Source organism: Aphelocoma coerulescens, unplaced genomic scaffold, assembly GCF_041296385.1.
Source record: "Aphelocoma coerulescens isolate FSJ_1873_10779 unplaced genomic scaffold, UR_Acoe_1.0 HiC_scaffold_143, whole genome shotgun sequence".
Lineage (NCBI taxonomy): Eukaryota > Metazoa > Chordata > Aves > Passeriformes > Corvidae > Aphelocoma > Aphelocoma coerulescens.
Window position 1 is genome coordinate 170,380 of NW_027183494.1, and position 19,806 is coordinate 190,185.

Sequence of the window (19,806 nt, forward strand, 5' to 3'; positions counted from 1 at the left end):
ATGGGCTGCTGGGCGAGATCGAGTCCAAGTTCAACCAGGCCATCGTGAGAACGGGGTTGGGATGGATTTGGGGGTGTTTGGGGTGGATTTGGGGGTGTTTGGGGTCAGTATTTGGGGGTTTGGGGTGGATTTGGGGGTGTTTGGGGTCAGTATTTGGGGTTTTGGAGCTGTTTGGGGTCAGATCTGGAGGTGCCTTGGATGGGCTGCTGGGCGAGATCGAGTCCAAGTTCAACCAGGCCATCGTGAGAACGGGGTTGGGGGTCACTTTTGGGGTGTTTAGGGTGGATTTGGGGGTGTTTGAGGTCAGTATTTGGGGTTTTGGGGCTGTTTGGGGTCAGATCTGGAGGTGCCTTGGATGGGCTGCTGGGCGAGATTGAGTCCAAGTTCAACCAGGCCATCGTGAGAAGGGGGTTGGGGTCACTTTTGGGGCGTTTGGGGTCAGGATTTGGGGTTTTGGGGTCATTTTTGGGTGTTTGGGGTCAGTATTTGGGGTTTTGGAGCTGTTTGGGGTCAGATCTGGAGGTGCCTTGGATGGGCTGCTGGGCGAGATCGAGTCCAAGTTCAACCAGGCCATCGTGAGAAGGGGTTTGGGGTCACTTTTGGGGGGTTTGGGGTGGATTTGGGGGTATTTGAGGTCGGTATTTGGGGTTTTGGGGTCGGTATTTGGGGTTTTGGGGCCGTTTGGGGTCAGATCTGGAGGTGCCTTGGATGGGCTGCTGGGCGAGATTGAGTCCAAGTTCAACCAGGCCATCGTGAGAACGGGGTTGGGGTCACTTTTGGGGTGTTTAGGGTGGATTTGGGGGTGTTTGAGGTCAGTATTTGGGGGTTTGGGGTGGATTTGGGGGTGTTTGGGGTCAGTATTTGGGGTTTTGGGGCCGTTTGGGGTCAGATCTGGAGGTACCTTGGATGGGCTGCTGGGCGAGATTGAGTCCAAGTTCAACCAGGCCATCGTGAGAAGGGGGTTGGGGTCACTTTTGGGGCGTTTGGGGTCAGGATTTGGGGTTTTGGGGTCATTTTTGGGTGTTTGGGGTCAGTATTTGGGGTTTTGGAGCTGTTTGGGGTCGGTATTTGGGGTTTTGGGGGTGTTTGAGGTCAGATCTGGAGGTACCTTGGATGGGCTGCTGGGCGAGATCGAGTCCAGGTTCAACCAGGCCATCGTGAGAAGGGGCTTGGGGTCACTTTTGGGGCGTTTGGGGTCAGTATTTGGGGTTTTGGGGTCATTTCTGGCGGTTTGGGGTCGGTATTTGGGGTTTTGGGGCTGTTTGGGTTCCGATCTGAAGTTTTAGGACCAAATTGGGATCATTTTTGGTTTCCACCCCGATGATTCTTTTGAAGCCACATCTGAAGGGGCTTTGACTCCACCTCAGGGCTGGTTTTGGGGTCAGACCTGGAACATCGTGATGTCCCTGTCCCCACAGGCCCACCCCGGGCCGACGATTTGGGGTCAAATCTGAGCTTTTTAGGCCCAGATTGGCATCACTTTTTGGCTTCCACACCAACGCTACCTTTGAAGCCACATCTAAAGGGGCTTCATCTCCAACTGAAGGAGAACTTTGGGGTCAGATCTGAGGTTTTAGACCCAGATTTGGAGGATTTTGAGGTCAGCTTTGGAGTTTTATGACCCAATTTGGGACATTTCGGTGTCTTTGTCCCCTCAGGCCCACCCTGGCGAGATGGTGGGCGCTCTGGCCGCTCAGTCCTTGGGCGAGCCGGCCACTCAGATGACCCTCAACACCTTCCACTACGCCGGGGTGTCGGCCAAGAACGTCACGTTGGGCGTCCCCCGCCTCAAGGAGCTCATCAACATCTCCAAGAAGCCCAAGACGCCGTCGCTCACCGTGTTCCTGCTGGGCCAGAGCGCCCGCGACGCCGAGCGCGCCAAGGTGGCACCTCGGGGACACTTTGGGGACACCCTGGCGGGTCGTGGTGGTGTGGGGTGGGCTGGTGGTGGCCCTGTGGGTTTTGTGTCCTCACAGCTCCGTGGTGGCCCCGTGGTCTGGGAGCACACGACGCTCGCCGGGTCCTGCAGGTCCTCTTGGCCACTCACTGTCCTCAATGTTCACCCAGGACATCTTGGGCCACTTGAGGTTCTCCATGTTCTCCATGGTCCCTCGCTGTCCCTGTGTCCCCCCAGGAGATCCTGGCCCACCTGGAGTTCTCCATGTTCTCCATGTCCCCAATGTCCCCCCAGAACATCCTGTGCCGCCTGGAGCTCTCCATGTTCTCCATGTCCCTGTAGGACATCCTGGCCCACCTAGACCTCTCCATGTTCTCCATGTCCCCAGAACATCTTGGGCCACCTGAAGCTCTCCATGTCCCCTGACTGTCCCCGTGTCCCCCCAGGACATCTTGGCCCACCTAGATCTCTCCATGTTCTCCATGTCCCCAGGAGATCCTGGCCCACCTGAAGCTCTCCATGTTCTCCATGGTCCCTCACTGTCCCCATGTCCCCCTAGGACATCCTGGACCACCTGGAGCTCTCCATGTTCTCCATGTCCCCAGAACATCTTGGGCCACCTGAAGCTCTCCATGTCCCCCCAGGACATCCTGGCCCACCTAGACCTCTCCATGTTCTCCATGTCCCCAGGAGATCCTGGACCACCTGAAGCTCTCCATGTCCCCTGACTGTCCCCGTGTCCCCCCAGGACATCCTGTGCCGCCTGGAGCTCTCCATGTTCTCCATGTCCCCAGAACATCTTGGGCCACCTGGAGCTCTCCATGTCCCCAATGTCCTCCAGGACATCCTGGGCCACCTGAAGCTCTCCATGTTCTCCATGGTCCCTCACTGTCCTCAATGTCCCCAGAGGACATCCTGGGCCACCTGAAGCTCTCCATGTCCCCAATGTCCTCCAGGACATCCTGGGCCACCTGAAGCTCTCCATGTTCTCCATGTCCCCAGAACATCTTGGGCCACCTGAAGCTCTCCATGTTCTCCATGGTCCCTCACTGTCCTCAATGTCCCTAGAGGACATCCTGGGCCACCTGAAGCTCTCCATGTCCCCAATGTCCTTCAGGACATCCTGGGCCACCTGAAGCTCTCCATGTCCCTTGACTGTCCCCGTGTCCCCCCAGGACATCCTGGGCCACCTAGATCTCTCCATGTTCTCCATGTCCCCAGGAGATCCTGGGCCACCTGGAGCTCTCCATGTTCTCCATGTCCCCAGAACATCTTGGGCCACCTGAAGCTCTCCATGTTCTCCATGGTCCCTCACTGTCCTCAGTGTCCCCAGAGGACATCCCGGACCACCTGAAGCTCTCCATGTCCCCAATGTCCTCCAGGACATCCCTGACCACCTGAAGCTCTCCATGTCCCCAATGTCCTCCAGGACATCCCTGACCACCTGAAGCTCTCCATGTCCCCAATGTCCTCCAGGACATCCTGGGCCACCTGAAGCTCTCCATGTCCCCTGACTGTCCCCGTGTCCCCCCAGGACATCCTGTGCCGCCCGGAGCTCTCCATGTTCTCCATGTCCCCGTAGGACATCCTGGCCCACCTAGACCTCTCCATGTTCTCCATGTCCCCAGAACATCTTGGGCCACCTGAAGCTCTCCATGTTCTCCATGGTCCCTCACTGTCCTCAATGTCCCCAGAGGACATCCTGGCCCACCTGAAGCTCTCCATGTCCCCAATGTCCTCCAGGACATCCTGGGCCACCTGGACCTCTCCATGTCCTCTGACTGTCCCTGTGTTCCCCCAGGACATCCTGGCCCACCTAGATCTCTCCATGTTCTCCATGTCCTCCAGGACATCCTGGACCACCTGAAGCTCTCCATGTTCTCCATGTCCCCAGAACATCTTGGCCCACCTGAAGCTCTCCATGTCCCCTGACTGTCCCCATGTCCCCCCAGAACATCCTGGGCCACCTGGAGCTCTCCATGTCCCCTGACTGTCCCCATGTCCCCCCAGAACATCCTGGGCCACCTGGAGCTCTCCATGTCCCCTCACTGTCCCCGTGTCCCCCCAGGACATCCTGTGCCGCCTGGAGCACACCACGCTGCGCAAGGTGACGGCCAACACGGCCATCTACTACGACCCCAACCCTCAGAGCACGGTGGTGGCCGAGGACCAGGAGTGGGTGAACGTTTACTACGAGATGCCCGACTTCGACGTCAGCCGCATCTCGCCCTGGCTGCTCCGCGTCGAGCTCGACCGCAAGCACATGACCGACCGCAAGCTCACCATGGAGCAGATCGCCGAGAAGATCAACGCCGGTGGGTTGGGCTGCGGGAGGGGTCTTGGGGGGGCTTTTGGAGGGGGTTTGAGGCTCTTGGACAGGGGTTTGAGGGTCCTGGAAGGAGTTTGGTGAGGGCGTGAGGAGTTTTTGGGCCTCCTGGAGAGGGTTTGGGGTGACCTGGGTAAGGTTTGAGGGTATCTGAGGAGCTTTTGGGGGTCCTGGAGAGGGTTTGGGGTGACCTGGGTGAGGTTTGAGGGTATCTGAGGAGCTTTTGGGGGTCCTGGAGGAGGTTTGGGGTGACCTGGGTCAAGTTTGAGGGCATCTGAGGAGCTTTTGGGGGTCCTGGAGAGGGTTTGGGGTGACCCGGGTGAGGTTTGAAGGCATCTGAGGAGCTTTTGGGGATCCTGGTGGAGCTTTGAAGGCATCTTAGGAGCTTTTGGAGGTCCTGGAGAGGGTTTGGGGTGACCTGGGTGAGGTTTGAGGGTATCTGAGGAGCTTTTGGGGCTCCTGGAGGAGGTTTGGGGTGACCTGGGTGAGGTGTGAGGGCATCTGAGGAGCTTTTGGGGGGTCCTGGGTGAGTCTGGAGGGGGTTTGAGGAGCTTTTGGAGGTCCTGGAGAGGGTTTGGGGTGATCTGGGTGAGGTTTGAAGGCATCTGAGGAGCTTTTGGGGGGCCCTGGGTGAGGTTTGGAGGCATCTGAGGAGCTTTTGGGGGGTCCTGGTGGAGCTTTGAAGGCATCTGAGGAGCTTTTGGGGATCCTGGTGGAGCTTTGAAGGCATCTGAGGAGCTTTTGGGGGTCCTGGAGGAGGTTTGGGGTGACCTGGGTCAAGTTTGAGGGTATCTGAGGAGCTTTTGGGGGTCCTGGAGAGGGTTTGGGGTGACCCGGGTGAGGTTTGAAGGCATCTGAGGAGCTTTTGGGGATCCTGGTGGAGCTTTGAAGGCATCTGAGGAGCTTTTGGGGATCCTGGTGGAGCTTTGAAGGCATCTGAGGAGCTTTTGGAGGTCCTGGAGAGGGTTTGGGGTGACCTGGGTGAGGTTTGAGGGTATCTGAGGAGCTTTTGGGGCTCCTGGAGGAGGTTTGGGGTGACCTGGGTGAGGTGTGAGGGCATCTGAGGAGCTTTTGGGGGGTCCTGGGTGAGTCTGGAGGGGGTTTGAGGAGCTTTTGGAGGTCCTGGAGAGGGTTTGGGGTGATCTGGGTGAGGTTTGAAGGCATCTGAGGAGCTTTTGGGGGGCCCTGGGTGAGGTTTGGAGGCATCTGAGGAGCTTTTGGGGGGTCCTGGTGGAGCTTTGAAGGCATCTGAGGAGCTTTTGGGGATCCTGGTGGAGCTTTGAAGGCATCTGAGGAGCTTTTGGGGGTCCTGGAGGAGGTTTGGGGTGACCTGGGTCAAGTTTGAGGGTATCTGAGGAGCTTTTGGGGGTCCTGGAGAGGGTTTGGGGTGACCCGGGTGAGGTTTGAAGGCATCTGAGGAGCTTTTGGGGATCCTGGTGGAGCTTTGAAGGCATCTGAGGAGCTTTTGGAGGTCCTGGAGAGGGTTTGGGGTGACCTGGGTGAGGTTTGAGGGTATCTGAGGAGCTTTTGGGGCTCCTGGAGGAGGTTTGGGGTGACCTGGGTGAGGTGTGAGGGCATCTGAGGAGCTTTTGGGGGGTCCTGGGTGAGTCTGGAGGGGGTTTGAGGAGCTTTTGGAGGTCCTGGAGAGGGTTTGGGGTGATCTGGGTGAGGTTTGAAGGCATCTGAGGAGCTTTTGGGGGGCCCTGGGTGAGGTTTGGAGGCATCTGAGGAGCTTTTGGGGGGTCCTGGTGGAGCTTTGAAGGCATCTGAGGAGCTTTTGGGGTCCTGGAGAAGGTTTGGGGTGACCTGGGTGAGGTTTGAAGGCATCTGAGGAGCTTTTGGGGGTCCTGGAGGAGGTTTGGGGTGACCTGGGTCAAGTTTGAGGGTATCTGAGGAGCTTTTGGGGGTCCTGGAAGGGGTTTGGAATGACCTGGGTGAGGTTTGAGGGTATCTGAGGAGCTTTTGAGGGTCCTGGAGAGGGTTTGGGGTGACCTGGGTGAGCTTTGGGGGTATCTGAGGAGCTTTTGGGGGCTCCTGGGTGAGGTTTGGGGGGGAGTTGGGGAGTTCTGGAGGGGGTTTGAGGAGCTTTTGGGGGTCCTGGAGAGGGTTTGGGGTGCCCTGGGTGAGGTTTGAAGGCATCTGAGGAGCTTCTGGGGGTCCTGGAGAGGTTTGGGGTGACCTGGGTGAGGTTTGAAGGCATCTGAGGAGCTTCTGGGGGGTCCTGGTGGAGCTTTGAAGGCATCTGAGGAGCTTTTGGAGGTCCTGGAGAGGGTTTGGGGTGACCTGGGTGAGCTTTGAAGGCATCTGAGGACCTTTTGAGAGCTCCTGGAGATGGTTTTGGAAGCTCCTGTACAAGCCTTGAAGGCATCTGAGAACCTTTTGAGAGCTCCTGCTTGATCCTGGTGGATCTTTGTGGCTTCCCAGCTGACCCTGAGGGTCCTTTGGGTGCCGTGACTCTGGAGGTGACCTTGTCCCCACCTCACGTCCTCTCCAGGCTTCGGCGACGACCTCAACTGCATCTTCAACGACGACAACGCCGAGAAGTTGGTGCTGCGCATCCGCATCATGAACAGCGACGAGAACAAGATGCAGGAGGTGGGTGGGGACCTGAGGACACCTCAGGGGACACCTGGGGTGGCCTGAAGTGGTCACCTGTCCTCTGCTGCGCCCCCCAGGAGGAGGAGGTGGTGGACAAGATGGACGACGACGTCTTCTTGCGCTGCATCGAGTCCAACATGCTGACGGACATGACCCTGCAGGGCATCGAGCAGATCAGCAAGGTGAGGACATCTCAGAGGGGTTTGGAGGACACCTGGATGGGGCTCCAGGAGAGGCTGGGAGGTCCCCAGGGACACCTGGAGAAAGGTCCGTGGTGACCTTGAGGAGGTTCAGGAGACCTGCGGTGACACCTTTGGGTGTTTGAGAAGGTCCTTGGGTCCCACCAGGTGCTCTGGGGGAGTTCCAGATCTCCAGGTGGATCTTGAGGAGCATCTGGAGCTCTCCATGGAGACCTTTAGAAGCTCCTGAACACCTGTGGTGACCTCCTGGTGATGCCTGAGAAGGTCCTTGGGTCCCACCAGGTGCTCTGGGAGGGTTCCAGATCTCCAGGTGGTTCTTGAGGAGCACCTGGAGCTCTCCATGGAGACCTTTATGAGTCCCAGGACACCTCTGGTGACACCTGAGAAGGTCCTTGGGTCCCACCAGGTGCTCTGGGAGGGTTCCAGATCTCCAGGTAGATCTTGAGGAGCATCTGGAGCTCTCCATGGAGACATTTAGAAGCTCCTGAACACCTGTGGTGACCCCCTGACGACACCTGGTGACACCTGAGAAGGTCCTTGGGTCCCACCAGGTGCTCTGGGGGTGTTCCAGATCTCCAGGTGGTTCTTGAGGAGCATCAGGAACTCTCCAAGGAGTCTTTCAGGAGGTTCCAAGAGACCTTTAGAAGCTCCTGAACACCCGTGGTGACCTCCTGGTGATACCTGAGAAGGTCCTTGGGTCCCACCAGGTGCTCTGGGGGTGTTCCAGATCTCCAGGTGGTTCTTGAGGAGCATCTGGAGCTCTCCATGGAGACCTTTAGAAGCTCCTGAACACGTGTGGTGACCTCCTGGTGACACCTGAGAAGGTTCTTGGGTCCCACCAGGTGCTCTGGGGGAGTTCCAGATCTCCAGATGGTTCTTGAGGAGCACCTGGAGCTCTCCATGGAGACCTTTATGAGTCCCAGGGCACCTCTGGTGACACCTGAGAAGGTCCTTGGGTCCCACCAGGTGCTCTGGGGGAGTTCCAGATCTCCAGGTGGATCTTGAGGAGCACCTGGAGCTCTCCATGGAGACTTCTAGGAGGTTCCAAGAGACCTTTAGAAGCTCCTGAACACCCGTGGGGACCTCCTGGTGACCCCCAGGTGACCTCTGTCCCCTCCCTGGCCAGGTGTACATGCACCTGCCGCAGACGGACAACAAGAAGAAGATCATCATCACCGAGGACGGGGAGTTCAAGGCTCTCCAGGAGTGGATCCTGGAGACCGACGGCGTCAGCCTCATGCGGGTGCTGAGCGAGAAGGACGTGGACCCCGTGCGCACGACCTCCAACGACATCGTGGAGATCTTCACCGTGAGTCTCCTGGGGGTGAGGGACATCTGGGGTGGGGTTTGAGGGACATCTGGGTCCTCATCATGGAGATCTTCACCATGGGACACCCAGGGGGACACCCAGGGGACAGGGACACACCTGGGGTGGGGTTTGAGGAACATCTGGATCCTCATTGTGGAGATCTTCACCGTGAGTCTTCTGGGCTGGGGACATTTGGGGTGGGGTTTGAGGGACATCTGGATCCTCATTGTGGAGATCTTCACCATGGGACACCCAGGGGACAGGGACACACCTGGGGTGGGGTTTGAGGAACATCTGGGTTCTCATTGTGGAGATCTTCACCGTGAGTCTTCTGGGCTGGGGACATCTGGGGTGGGACTTGAGGAACATCTGGGTCCTCCTTGTGGAGATCTTCACTGTGAGACACCTGGGGTTTGAGGGACATCTGGGGTGGGGTTTGAGGGGACATCTGGGTCGTCCTTGTGGAGATCTTCACTGTGAGACACCCAGGGGGACACCCAGGGGACAGGGACACACCTGGGGTGGGGTTTGAGGAACATCTGGGTTCTCATCGTGGAGATCTTCACCGTGAGTCTCCTGGGGGTGAGGGACATCTGGGGTGGGGTTTGAGGGACATTTGGATCCTCATTGTGGAGATCTTCACCGTGGGACACTCAGGGGACAGGGACACACCTGGGGTGGGGTTTGAGGAACATCTGGGTCCTCCTGGACCCCGTGCGCACGACCTCCAACAACATGGTGGAGATCTTCACCGTGAGTCTCCTGGGGGATGAGGGACATCTGGGGTAGGGTTTGAGGGACATCTGGGTTCTCATCATGGAGATCTTCACCATGAGACACCCAGGGGGTTTGAGGGACATCTGGGGTGGGGTTTGAGGAACATCTGGGTCCTCCTGGACCCCGTGCACACGACCTCCAACAACATCGTGGAGATCTTCACCATGGGTCTCCTGGGGGGTGAGGGACATCTGGGGTGGGGTTTGAGGAACTTCTGGGTCCTCATCATGGAGATCTTCACCGTGAGATACCTGGGGGGTGAGGATATCTGGGGTGGGGTTTGAGGAACATCTGGGTCCTCATTGTGGAGATCTTCACCGTGAGACACCCAGGGGGGTTTGAAGGTTGGGTTGTTGGGATCCCCAACCCCTGGATTTTGGCCATTCCCAACCCCTGCATTTTGGGGATCCCCAACCCCTGGATTTTGGACATTCCCCTTGGATGGGTTTTGGGCATTCCCAATCCTCTGGCTGCATTTTGACCATTCCCAACCCCCTGGGACGATCCCAAATTCCCCTTGGCTACTCTTTGACCATTCCCAACGCCCCTGGGACGATCCCAAATTCCCCTTGGATGGATTTTGACCATTCCCAACCCCTGGATTTTGGCCATTCCCAACCCCTGGATTTCAGGGATCCCAAACCCCTGGAGTTTGGCCATTCCCCTTGGCTACGCTTTGACCATTCCCAACCCCCTCGGACGATCCCAAATTCCCCTTGGCTACTCTTTGACCATTCCCAACCCCCCTGGGGCGATCCCAAATCCCGCTCCCCGCAGGTGCTGGGCATCGAGGGACACAGACTCCCAGCCCCCCATGTCCTGGGATCTTGGGATTCCCAACCCCTGGATTTTGACCATTCCCAACCCCTGGATTTCGGGGATCCCCAACCCCTGGATTTTGGCCATTCCCAACCCCTTGTCTACATTTTGACCATTCCCAACGCCCCTTGAACGATCCCAAATTCCCCTTGTCTACACTTTGACCATTCCCGACACCCCTTGAACGATCCCAAATTCCCCTTGGCTGCATTTTGGCCATTCCCAAACCCCTGGATTTCGGGGATCCCCAACCCCTGGATTTTGGCCATTCCCCTTGGATGGATTTTGACCATTCCCAACGCCCCTGGGGCAATCCCAAATTCCCCTTGTCTACACTTTGACCATTCCCAACCCCTTCAGACGATCCCAAATTCCCCTTGTCTACACTTTGACCATTCCCGACGCCCCCGGGACGATCCCAAATCCCGCTCCCCGCAGGTGCTGGGCATCGAGGGACACAGACTCCCAGCCCCCCATGTCCTGGGATCTTGGGATTCCCAACCCCTGGATTTTGGCCATTCCCAACCCCTGGATTTTGGCCATTCCCAACCCCTTGTCTACACTTTGACCATTCCCAACGCCCCTGGGACAATCCCGAATTCCCCTTGGCATTTTCGCCATTCCCAACCCCTGGATTTCGGGGATCCCCAGTCCCTGGATTTTGGCCATTCCCAACCCCTTGGCTGCATTTTGGCCATTCCCAACCCCTGGATTTTGGCCATTCCCAACCCCTGGATTTTGGCCATTCCCAACCCCTTGTCTACTCTTTGACCATTCCCAACCCCCTGGGACAATCGCAAATTCCCTTGGATGGATTTTGGCCATTCCCAATCCCTGGATTTTGGCCATTCCCAACCCCTGGATTTCGGGGATCCCCAACCCCTGGATTTTGGCCATTCCCAACCCCTGGATTTTGGCCATTCCCAACCCCTTGTCTACACTTTGACCATTCCCAACCCCTTCAGACAATCCCAAATTCCCCTTGTCTACACTTTGACCATTCCCAACCCCTTCAGACGATCCCAAATTCCCCTTGTCTACTCTTTGACCATTCCCGACGCCCCCGGGACGATCCCAAATTCCCGCTCCCCGCAGGTGCTGGGCATCGAGGCGGTGCGGAAGGCGCTGGAGCGGGAGCTGTACCACGTCATCTCCTTCGACGGCTCCTACGTCAACTACCGGCACCTGGCGCTGCTGTGCGACACCATGACCTCGCGCGGGCACCTGATGGCCATCACCCGGCACGGCGTCAACCGCCAGGACACCGGGCCCCTCATGAAGTGCTCCTTCGAGGAGACGGTGCGGGAACGGGAATTGGGGTGGGGAACGGCGGTGGGAGTTGGGGATCGGGGGTGGGAATGGGAATTGGGGTGGGGAATGGGGGTGGGAGTTGGGGATTGGGGGTGGGAGAGGGGAATTGGGGTGGGAGTTGGGGATTGGGGTGGGAGTTGGGGAATGGGGTGGGAGAGGGGAATTTGGGGTGGGAGTTGGGAATTGGGGGTGGGGAATGGGGGTGGGAGATGGGAATTGGGGTGGGAGTTGGGGATTGGGGTGGGAGTGGGAATTGGGGTGGGGAATGGGGGTGGGAGTTGGGGATTGGGGGTGGGAGTGGGAATTGGGGGTGGGAGAGGGGAATTGGGGTGGGAGTTGGGGATTGGGGGTGGGAGAGGGGAATTGGGGTGGGAGTTGGGGATTGGGGTGGGAGTTGGGGAATGGGGTGGGAGAGGGGAATTTGGGGTGGGAGTTGGGGATTGGGGTGAGAGTTGGGGAATGGGGTGGGGATTGGGGGTGGGAGTGGGAATTGGGGTGGGGAATGGGGGTGGGAGTTGGAGAATGGGGGTGGGAGAGGGGAATTGGGGTGGGAGTTGGGAAATGGGGGTGGGAGTTGGGGAATGGGGTGGGAGAGGGGAATTTGGGGTGGGAGTTGGGAATTGGGGGTGGGGAATGGGGGTGGGAGATGGGAATTGGGGTGGGAGTTGGGGATTGGGGTGGGAGTGGGAATTGGGGTGGGGAATGGGGGTGGGAGTTGGGGATTGGGGGTGGGAGTGGGAATTGGGGGTGGGAGAGGGGAATTGGGGTGGGAGTTGGGGATTGGGGGTGGGAGAGGGGAATTGGGGTGGGAGTTGGGGATTGGGGTGGGAGTTGGGGAATGGGGTGGGAGAGGGGAATTTGGGGTGGGAGTTGGGGATTGGGGTGAGAGTTGGGGAATGGGGTGGGGATTGGGGGTGGGAGTGGGAATTGGGGTGGGGAATGGGGGTGGGAGTTGGAGAATGGGGGTGGGAGAGGGGAATTGGGGTGGGAGTTGGGAAATGGGGGTGGGAGTTGGGGAATGGGGTGGGAGAGGGGAATTTGGGGTGGGAGAGGGGAATTGGGGGTGGGAATGGGAATTGGGGTGGGAATGGGAATTGGGGTGGGGAATGGGGGTGGGAGATGGGAATTGGGGTGGGAGTTGGGGATTGGGGTGGGAGTGGGAATTGGGGTGGGGAATGGGGGTGGGAGTTGGGGATTGGGGGTGGGAATGGGAATGGGGGTGGGAGTTGGGGAATGGGGTGGGAGAGGGGAATTTGGGGTGGGAGTTGGGGATTGGGGTGGGAGTTGGGGATTGGGGGTGGGAATGGGAATTGGGGTGGGAGTTGGGGGTGGCAGTTGGGGAATGGGGTGGGAGTTGGGAAATGGGGGTGGGAGTTGGGGAATGGGGTGGGAGAGGGGTGGGAGTTGGGGATTGGGGTGGGAGTTGGGGAATGGGGGTGGGAATTGGGGTTTGGGGGTGGGAGAGGGGTGGGAGTTGGGAGAGGGGTGGGAGTTGGGAATTGAGGTGGGAATGGGGAAATGGGGATGGGACTTGGGGATTGGGGGTGGGAGTTGGGAATTGGGGTGGGAGTTGGGAATTGGGGTGGGAGTTGGGGAATGGGGGTGGGAGTTGGGGATTGGGGGTAGGAGTTGGGGATTTGGGATGGGAATTGGGGTGGGAGTTGGGGAATGGGGGTGGGAGTTGGGGAACGGGGGGTGGGAGTTGGGGAATGGGGGTGGGCATTGGGGAATGGGGGTGGGAATTGGATTTGGGGGTGGGAATCGGGGTGGGAGTTGGGGTTTGGGGGTGGGAATGGGGTTTGGGGATGGGAGAGGGGTGGGAGTTGGGAAATGGGGGTGGGAATGGGGTGGGAATTGGGGTTTGGGAGTGGCAGAGGGGTGGGAGTTGGCAAATGGGGATGGGAATTGGGGTTTGGGGGTTGGGGACATTTTATAGGATTTGGGGACATTTTGAAGGATATCGAGGGTTTTGAAGGATTTTGAGGTTCCAAGGCCGATTTTGGGGTTCCAAGGCTGATTTTGGGGTGTCCCTATCCCCCTCCAGGTGGATGTCCTGATGGAGGCAGCTGCCCACGGCGAGAGTGACCCCATGAAGGGCGTGTCCGAGAACATCATGCTGGGCCAGCTGGCCCCGGCCGGCACCGGCTGCTTCGATCTCCTGCTGGACGCCGAGAAGTGCAAGCACGGCATGGAGATCCCCAGCGCCCTGCCCGGCCTCGGCGTCGGCGGCCGTGAGTCCCCAAAATCCTTGGAAAACGGGGGACACCCCCTGGAAAAACGGGGACAACCCTTGGAAAAATGGGGACAACCCTTGGAATGGTGGCCGGGTTCCACAGGGGGAAGAGTTGGGGACATCCCAGTGGTGGTGACACGAAGATCTCCAAGGTCATCGTGGTCATTGTCCAGTTGTGGGTGGCCTTGGGAGGAGACTCAGCCAAGGTTTTGAGGTCCCCACAAATTTTGGGGTCCCTCTCAGATGCTGGGGTCCCTCTCAGATGTTGGGGTTCTTCAGGACCTGGACACTGAGGTGCCACCAGGGAGGAGTTGGGGACATCCCAGTGGTGGTGACACGAAGACCTCCAAGGTCATTGTGGTCATTGTCCAGTTGTGGTCACTTGAGTCCTCTCAGGATGATGGGGAAGAACCCAGATGTTGGGGTTCTCCAGATGTTGGGGTTCCTCTCAGTTGGGGTCCTTCAGGACCTGGACACTGAGGTGCCACCAGGGAGGAGTTGGGGACACCCCAAAGGTGGTGACACGAAGATCTCCAGGGTCATCGTGGTCATTGTCCAGTTGTGGGTGGCCTTGGGAGGAGGAGACTCAGCCAAGGTTTTGAGGTCCCCACAAATTTTGAGGTCCACCAGATTTTGGGGTCCCACCAGGGAGGAGTTGGGGACACCCCAAAGGTGGTGACACAAAGACCCCCAAGGCCATCATCATCATGGTCATCATCCGGTTCTGGAACATTCCCAGGTTTTGGGGTCCCCACAAATTTTGGGGTCACTGACACAAAGACCCCAAAGGTCATCATGGTCATCGTCCAGTTCTGGGTGGCCTTGGGAGTTGGAGACCCAGCCCTGGTCACCTGGTGTTCCCCAAATTTTGGTGTCCCCCCCAAATTTTGGTGTTCCCCAGATTTTGGTGTCCCCCAAATTTTGGTGTTCCCCAGATTTTGGTGTCCCCCAGATTTTGATGTCCCCCAGATTTTGATGTCCCCCAAATTTTGGTGTCCCCTAGATTTTGGTGTCTCCCCCAGATTTTTGATGTCCCCCAGATCTTGGTGTCCCCCAGATCTTGGTGTCCCCCAAATTTTGGTGTCTCCCCCATATTTTGGTGTCCCCCAAATTTTGATGTCCCCCAAATTTTGATGTCCCCCAGATTTTTGGGGTCCCCCCCAGATTTTTGGGGTGCCCCCTGACCCCCCTCTCTCCGCAGCCACTGGGATGTTCTTCGGCTCGGCCCCCAGCCCCATGGGGGGGATGTCCCCGGCCATGACCCCCTGGAACCAGGGGGCCACCCCTGCCTACGGTGCCTGGTCCCCCAGTGTGGGTGAGTTGGGGCACTGGGAGAGACTGGGACAGACTGGGAGGAACCGGGGGGGAACCAGTTGTGGGGGTGGAGGGGTTTTGGGGTAAAATGGAGCTCACTGGGATGGCTTGGGGGGCGGGGACAGATTTGGGGTGTCCTGGGGGTCACTGGGAGGCGAACTGGGGTCACTGGGGCAGACTGGGATGCGTTTGGGGGGGTCCCTGGAATAAAATTGTGGTCCTTGGGGAGGAACCTGGGGGGGGGAGGTCCCGGGCTGTATTTGGGGGTGATTTTGGGGTCCCAGGCTGTTTTTTGGGGTGGTTTTGGGGTCCCTGATGGTATTTGGGGACCCCCTGACCCCCACTTCCCCCCACAGGCAGCGGGATGACCCCGGGTGGGGCCGGGTTCTATTTGGGGGTGATTTTGGGGTCCCTGATGGTATTTGGGGTCCACCTGACCCCCACTTCCCCCCACAAGCAGCGGGATGACCCCGGGTGGGGCCGGGTTCTATTTGGGGGTGATTTTGGGGTCCCAGGCTGTGTTTTGGGGTCCCTGATGGTATTTGGGGTCCCCCTGACCCCCATTTTCCCCCACAGGCAGCGGGATGACCCCGGGTGGGGCCGGGTTCTCCCCCAGCGCCGCCTCGGACGCATCCGGCTTCAGCCCCGGCTACTCCCCGGCCTGGTCACCAACCCCCGGTTCCCCGGGGTCACCGGGACCCTCCAGCCCCTACATCCCCTCCCCTGGTGAGTACAGCCCCAAAACCACCCTAAAATACTCCTAAAATGACCCCAAATACCCCCAAACACCCTAAAATGTCAGAAAATAACTCTAAATGCCTCAAAACACCCTAAAATAACCCCAAATACCCCAAAACACCCTGAAGTAACCCCAAATACCCCCAAAGACCCTAAAATATCATAAAATAACGCCAGATACCCCAAAACATCCTAAAATAACCCCAAATACCCCCAAAGACCCTAAAATATCATGAAATAACCCAAAATAACCCAAAACACCCTAAAATGTCATAAAATAACCCGAAATGCCCCAAATCACCCTAAAATGACCCCAAATACCCCCAAAACACCCTAAAATATCGTAAAATAATCTAAAATAACCCAAAACACCCTAAAATAACCCCAAATACCCCCCACAGACCCTAAAATATCATAAAATAATCTGAAGTCACCCAGAACACCCTAAAATAACCCCAAATACCCCAAAACACCCTGAAGTAACCCCAAATACCCCCAAAACACCCTAAAATATCATAAAGTAATCTAAAATCACCCAGAACACCCTGAAATAACCCCAAATACCCCCAAAGACCCTAAAATACCATAAAATAACGCAAAATAACCGAAAACACCCTAAAATAACCCCAAATACCCCCAAAATAACTTAAAACACCCGCAAAACACCCTGAAAGCCCCAACAACACCCCAAAACACACCGACACACCCCAAAACCAGCCCAAAACACCCCAAAACCACCCTGAAATCACCCCAAACAGCCCCAAAATAACAAAAAATACCCCCAGACCACCCTGGAACAGCCCCTAAAACAAACAGCCTGAAACAGCCCCAAAATGACCCTGAACGCACAGAGAACACCCCAAAACCCCTGAAACACCCCCAAAACACCCCTGGAACACCCCAAAATGACCCTGAACGCACAGAGAACACCCCAAAACCCCTGAAACACCCCCAAAACACCCCTGGAACACCCCAAAATAACCCCGAGCGCACAGAGAACACCCCAAAACTCCTGAAACACCCCCAAAATAACACCCCAAAACACCCCAGAACAGCCCCACAACACCCGAACACCTCCCTGAGCCCCACAACACCCCAAGACCACCTCAAAGGGACCCCCCCAACCCTCTGTAACACCCCAACACCACCTTAAAGGGCCCCACAACACCTGAACACCTCAATGAGCCCCACAACACCCCAACACCACCTCAAAGGGACCCCCCCAACCCTCTGTAACACCCCCACAACACCCCCACAGCACCTTAAAGGGCCCCACAACACCCCAACACCACCTTAAAGGGCCCCGTAACACCCTAAACACCCCCACACCGAGTCCCACAACACCCCAACACCCACTCCAAGGGACCCACAACACCACCTCAAGGGGCCTCCCAGCCCTCAGTAACACCCCCACAACACCCCAGCACCACCTTAAAGGGCTCCATAACACCCTAAACACCCCCTCAAAGTGACCCCCAACACCCGAACACCCCCACACTGAGCCCCACCAACATCCTGTGACACCCCAACACCCCCTCACCAAACCCCGGAACACCCCAACGCTCCCTCACCGAGACCCCCAACACCCCCACAACACCCCAACACCACCTCAAAGGGCCCCACAACACCCCCACACCCCCTTACAGAGCCCCCCAAGCCTCTGCAACACCCCCACAACAACCGAACACCACCTCACTGAGCCCCCCACAACACCCCAACACCCACTCCAAGGGACCCGCAACACCCCAGCACCACCTCAAAGGGCCCCGTAACACCCCCACAACACCCCAAGATCACCTCAAGGGGCCTCCCAGCCCTCAGTAACACCCCCACAACACCCCAACACCACCTTAAAGGGCCCCGTAACACCCTAAACACCCCCTCAAAGGGACCCCCAACACCCCAACACCCCCTCAAAGGGACCCCCAACACCCCCACACTGAGCCCCACCAACATCCTGTGACACCCCAGCACCCCCTCACCAAACCCCAGAACACCCCAACGCTCCCTCACCGAGACCCCCAACACCCCCACAACACCCCAACACCACCTCAAAGGGACCCACAACCCTCTGTAACACCCCCACACCACCTTAAAGGGCCCCACAACACCCCAACACCCACTCCAAGGGACCCAGAACACCCCAACACCACCTTAAAGGGCCCCACAACACCTGAACACCTCACTGAGCCCCACAACACCCCGACACCACCTCAAAGGGACCCCCAACCCTCTGTAACACCCCCACAACACCCCCACAGCACCTTAAAGGGCCCCGTAACACCCCCACAACACCCCAACACCCACTCCAAGGGACTCGCAACACCCCAAGACCACCTCAAGGGGCCTCCCAGCCCTCAGTAACACCCCCACAACACCCCAGCACCACCTTAAAGGGCCCCGTAACACCCTAATCACCCCCTCAAAGGGACCCCCAACACCCCCTCAAAGGGACCCCCAACACCCCCACACTGAGCCCCACCCACATCCTGTGACACCCCAACACCCCCTCACCAAACCCCAGAACACCCCAACGCTCCCTCACCGAGACCCCCAACACCCCCACAACACCCCAACACCACCTCAAAGGGACCCACAACCCTCTGTAACACCCCCACACCACCTTAAAGGGCCCCACAACACCCCAACACCCACTCCAAGGGACCCAGAACACCCCGACACCACCTTAAAGGGCCCCACAACACCTGAACACCTCACTGAGCCCCACAACACCCCAACACCACCTTAAAGGGCCCCGTAACACCCTAAACACCCCCTCACCAAGTCCCACAACACCCCAACACCCCCTCAAAGGGACCCCCAACACCCCCACACTGAGCCCCACCCACATCCTGTGACACCCCAACACCCCCTCACCAAACCCCAGAACACCCCAACGCTCCCTCACCGAGACCCCCAACACCCCAAAACCACCTCCAAGGGCCTCCCAACACCCCCAAAACACCCCCAGAACACCCCAACCCACCCCGGAACAGCCGTCCGCTCCCCCGCTGACCCCCCCCCGTCCCCTCTCCGCAGGCGGGGCCATGTCCCCCAGCTACAGCCCGACGTCCCCCGCCTACGAGCCGCGGTCACCGGGGGGCTACACCCCACAGAGCCCCAGCTACAGCCCCACGTCACCGAGCTACAGCCCCACGTCGCCCAGCTACAGCCCCACCTCGCCCAACTACAGCCCCACCTCGCCCAGTTACAGCCCGACCTCGCCCAGTTACAGCCCGACCTCGCCCAGTTACAGCCCCACGTCGCCCAGTTACAGCCCCACGTCGCCGAGCTACAGCCCCACCTCGCCCAGCTACAGCCCGACGTCGCCCAGCTACAGCCCGACATCACCCAGTTACAGCCCGACGTCTCCCAGTTACAGCCCGACCTCGCCCAGTTACAGCCCGACCTCGCCGAGCTACAGCCCCACTTCTCCCAGTTACAGCCCCACCTCGCCCAGTTACAGCCCCACCTCTCCCAGTTACAGCCCAACCTCGCCCAGTTACAGCCCGACCTCGCCCAACTACAGCCCCACCAGCCCCAACTACACCCCGACCTCTCCCAGCTACAGCCCCACCTCTCCCAGTTATAGCCCCACCTCGCCCAACTACACCCCGACCTCGCCCAACTACAGCCCCACCTCGCCCAGTTACAGCCCCACCTCGCCCAGTTACAGCCCCACCTCGCCCAGTTACTCCCCGTCCAGCCCCCGCTACACCCCGCAGTCGCCCACCTACACCCCCAGCAGCCCCAGTTACAGCCCCAGCAGCCCCAGTTACAGCCCCACCTCTCCAAAGTACACCCCGACCAGCCCCAGCTACAGCCCCAGCTCCCCCGAGTACACCCCGACCTCGCCCAAGTACAGCCCCACCTCGCCCAAGTACAGCCCCACCTCGCCCAAGTACAGCCCCACCTCGCCCACCTACAGCCCCACCACGCCCAAGTACAGCCCCACCTCGCCCACCTACAGCCCCACCTCGCCCGTCTACACCCCGACGTCACCCAAGTACAGCCCCACCTCGCCCACCTACAGCCCCACATCGCCCAAGTACAGCCCCACCTCGCCCACCTACAGCCCCACGTCGCCCAAGGGCTCCACGTACAGCCCCACGTCCCCCGGCTACAGCCCCACGTCGCCGACCTACAGCCTCACCAGCCCGGCCATCAGCCCCGACGACAGCGACGACGACAACTGAGCCCCCCACAGGGCGTGGGGGTGACCCCCACATTGATGTGGGGTCGGGGTTGTTGGCACCCCCCGAAAATCCCCATGGCCATGGGGGT

The 19,806-nt window shown here is 58.7% G+C and overlaps 1 protein-coding gene across 1 annotated transcript in view; it reads left to right on the plus strand.

Annotated features, from left to right (window-relative positions):
* POLR2A (RNA polymerase II subunit A) overlaps nucleotides 1–19,806 on the plus strand; it is a 77,354-nt gene extending 57,548 nt beyond the window's left edge. Inside the window, exons 20-29 of the mRNA XM_068998669.1 lie at nucleotides 1,659–1,883; nucleotides 3,966–4,212; nucleotides 6,718–6,818; nucleotides 6,899–7,003; nucleotides 8,148–8,330; nucleotides 11,022–11,225; nucleotides 13,282–13,468; nucleotides 14,672–14,785; nucleotides 15,361–15,510; nucleotides 18,562–19,806. Of these exons, the coding sequence (XP_068854770.1) occupies nucleotides 1,659–1,883; nucleotides 3,966–4,212; nucleotides 6,718–6,818; nucleotides 6,899–7,003; nucleotides 8,148–8,330; nucleotides 11,022–11,225; nucleotides 13,282–13,468; nucleotides 14,672–14,785; nucleotides 15,361–15,510; nucleotides 18,562–19,718 (2,673 nt within the window). The 3' untranslated portion in view covers nucleotides 19,719–19,806. The remainder of the gene's footprint in view (nucleotides 1–1,658; nucleotides 1,884–3,965; nucleotides 4,213–6,717; nucleotides 6,819–6,898; nucleotides 7,004–8,147; nucleotides 8,331–11,021; nucleotides 11,226–13,281; nucleotides 13,469–14,671; nucleotides 14,786–15,360; nucleotides 15,511–18,561) is intronic.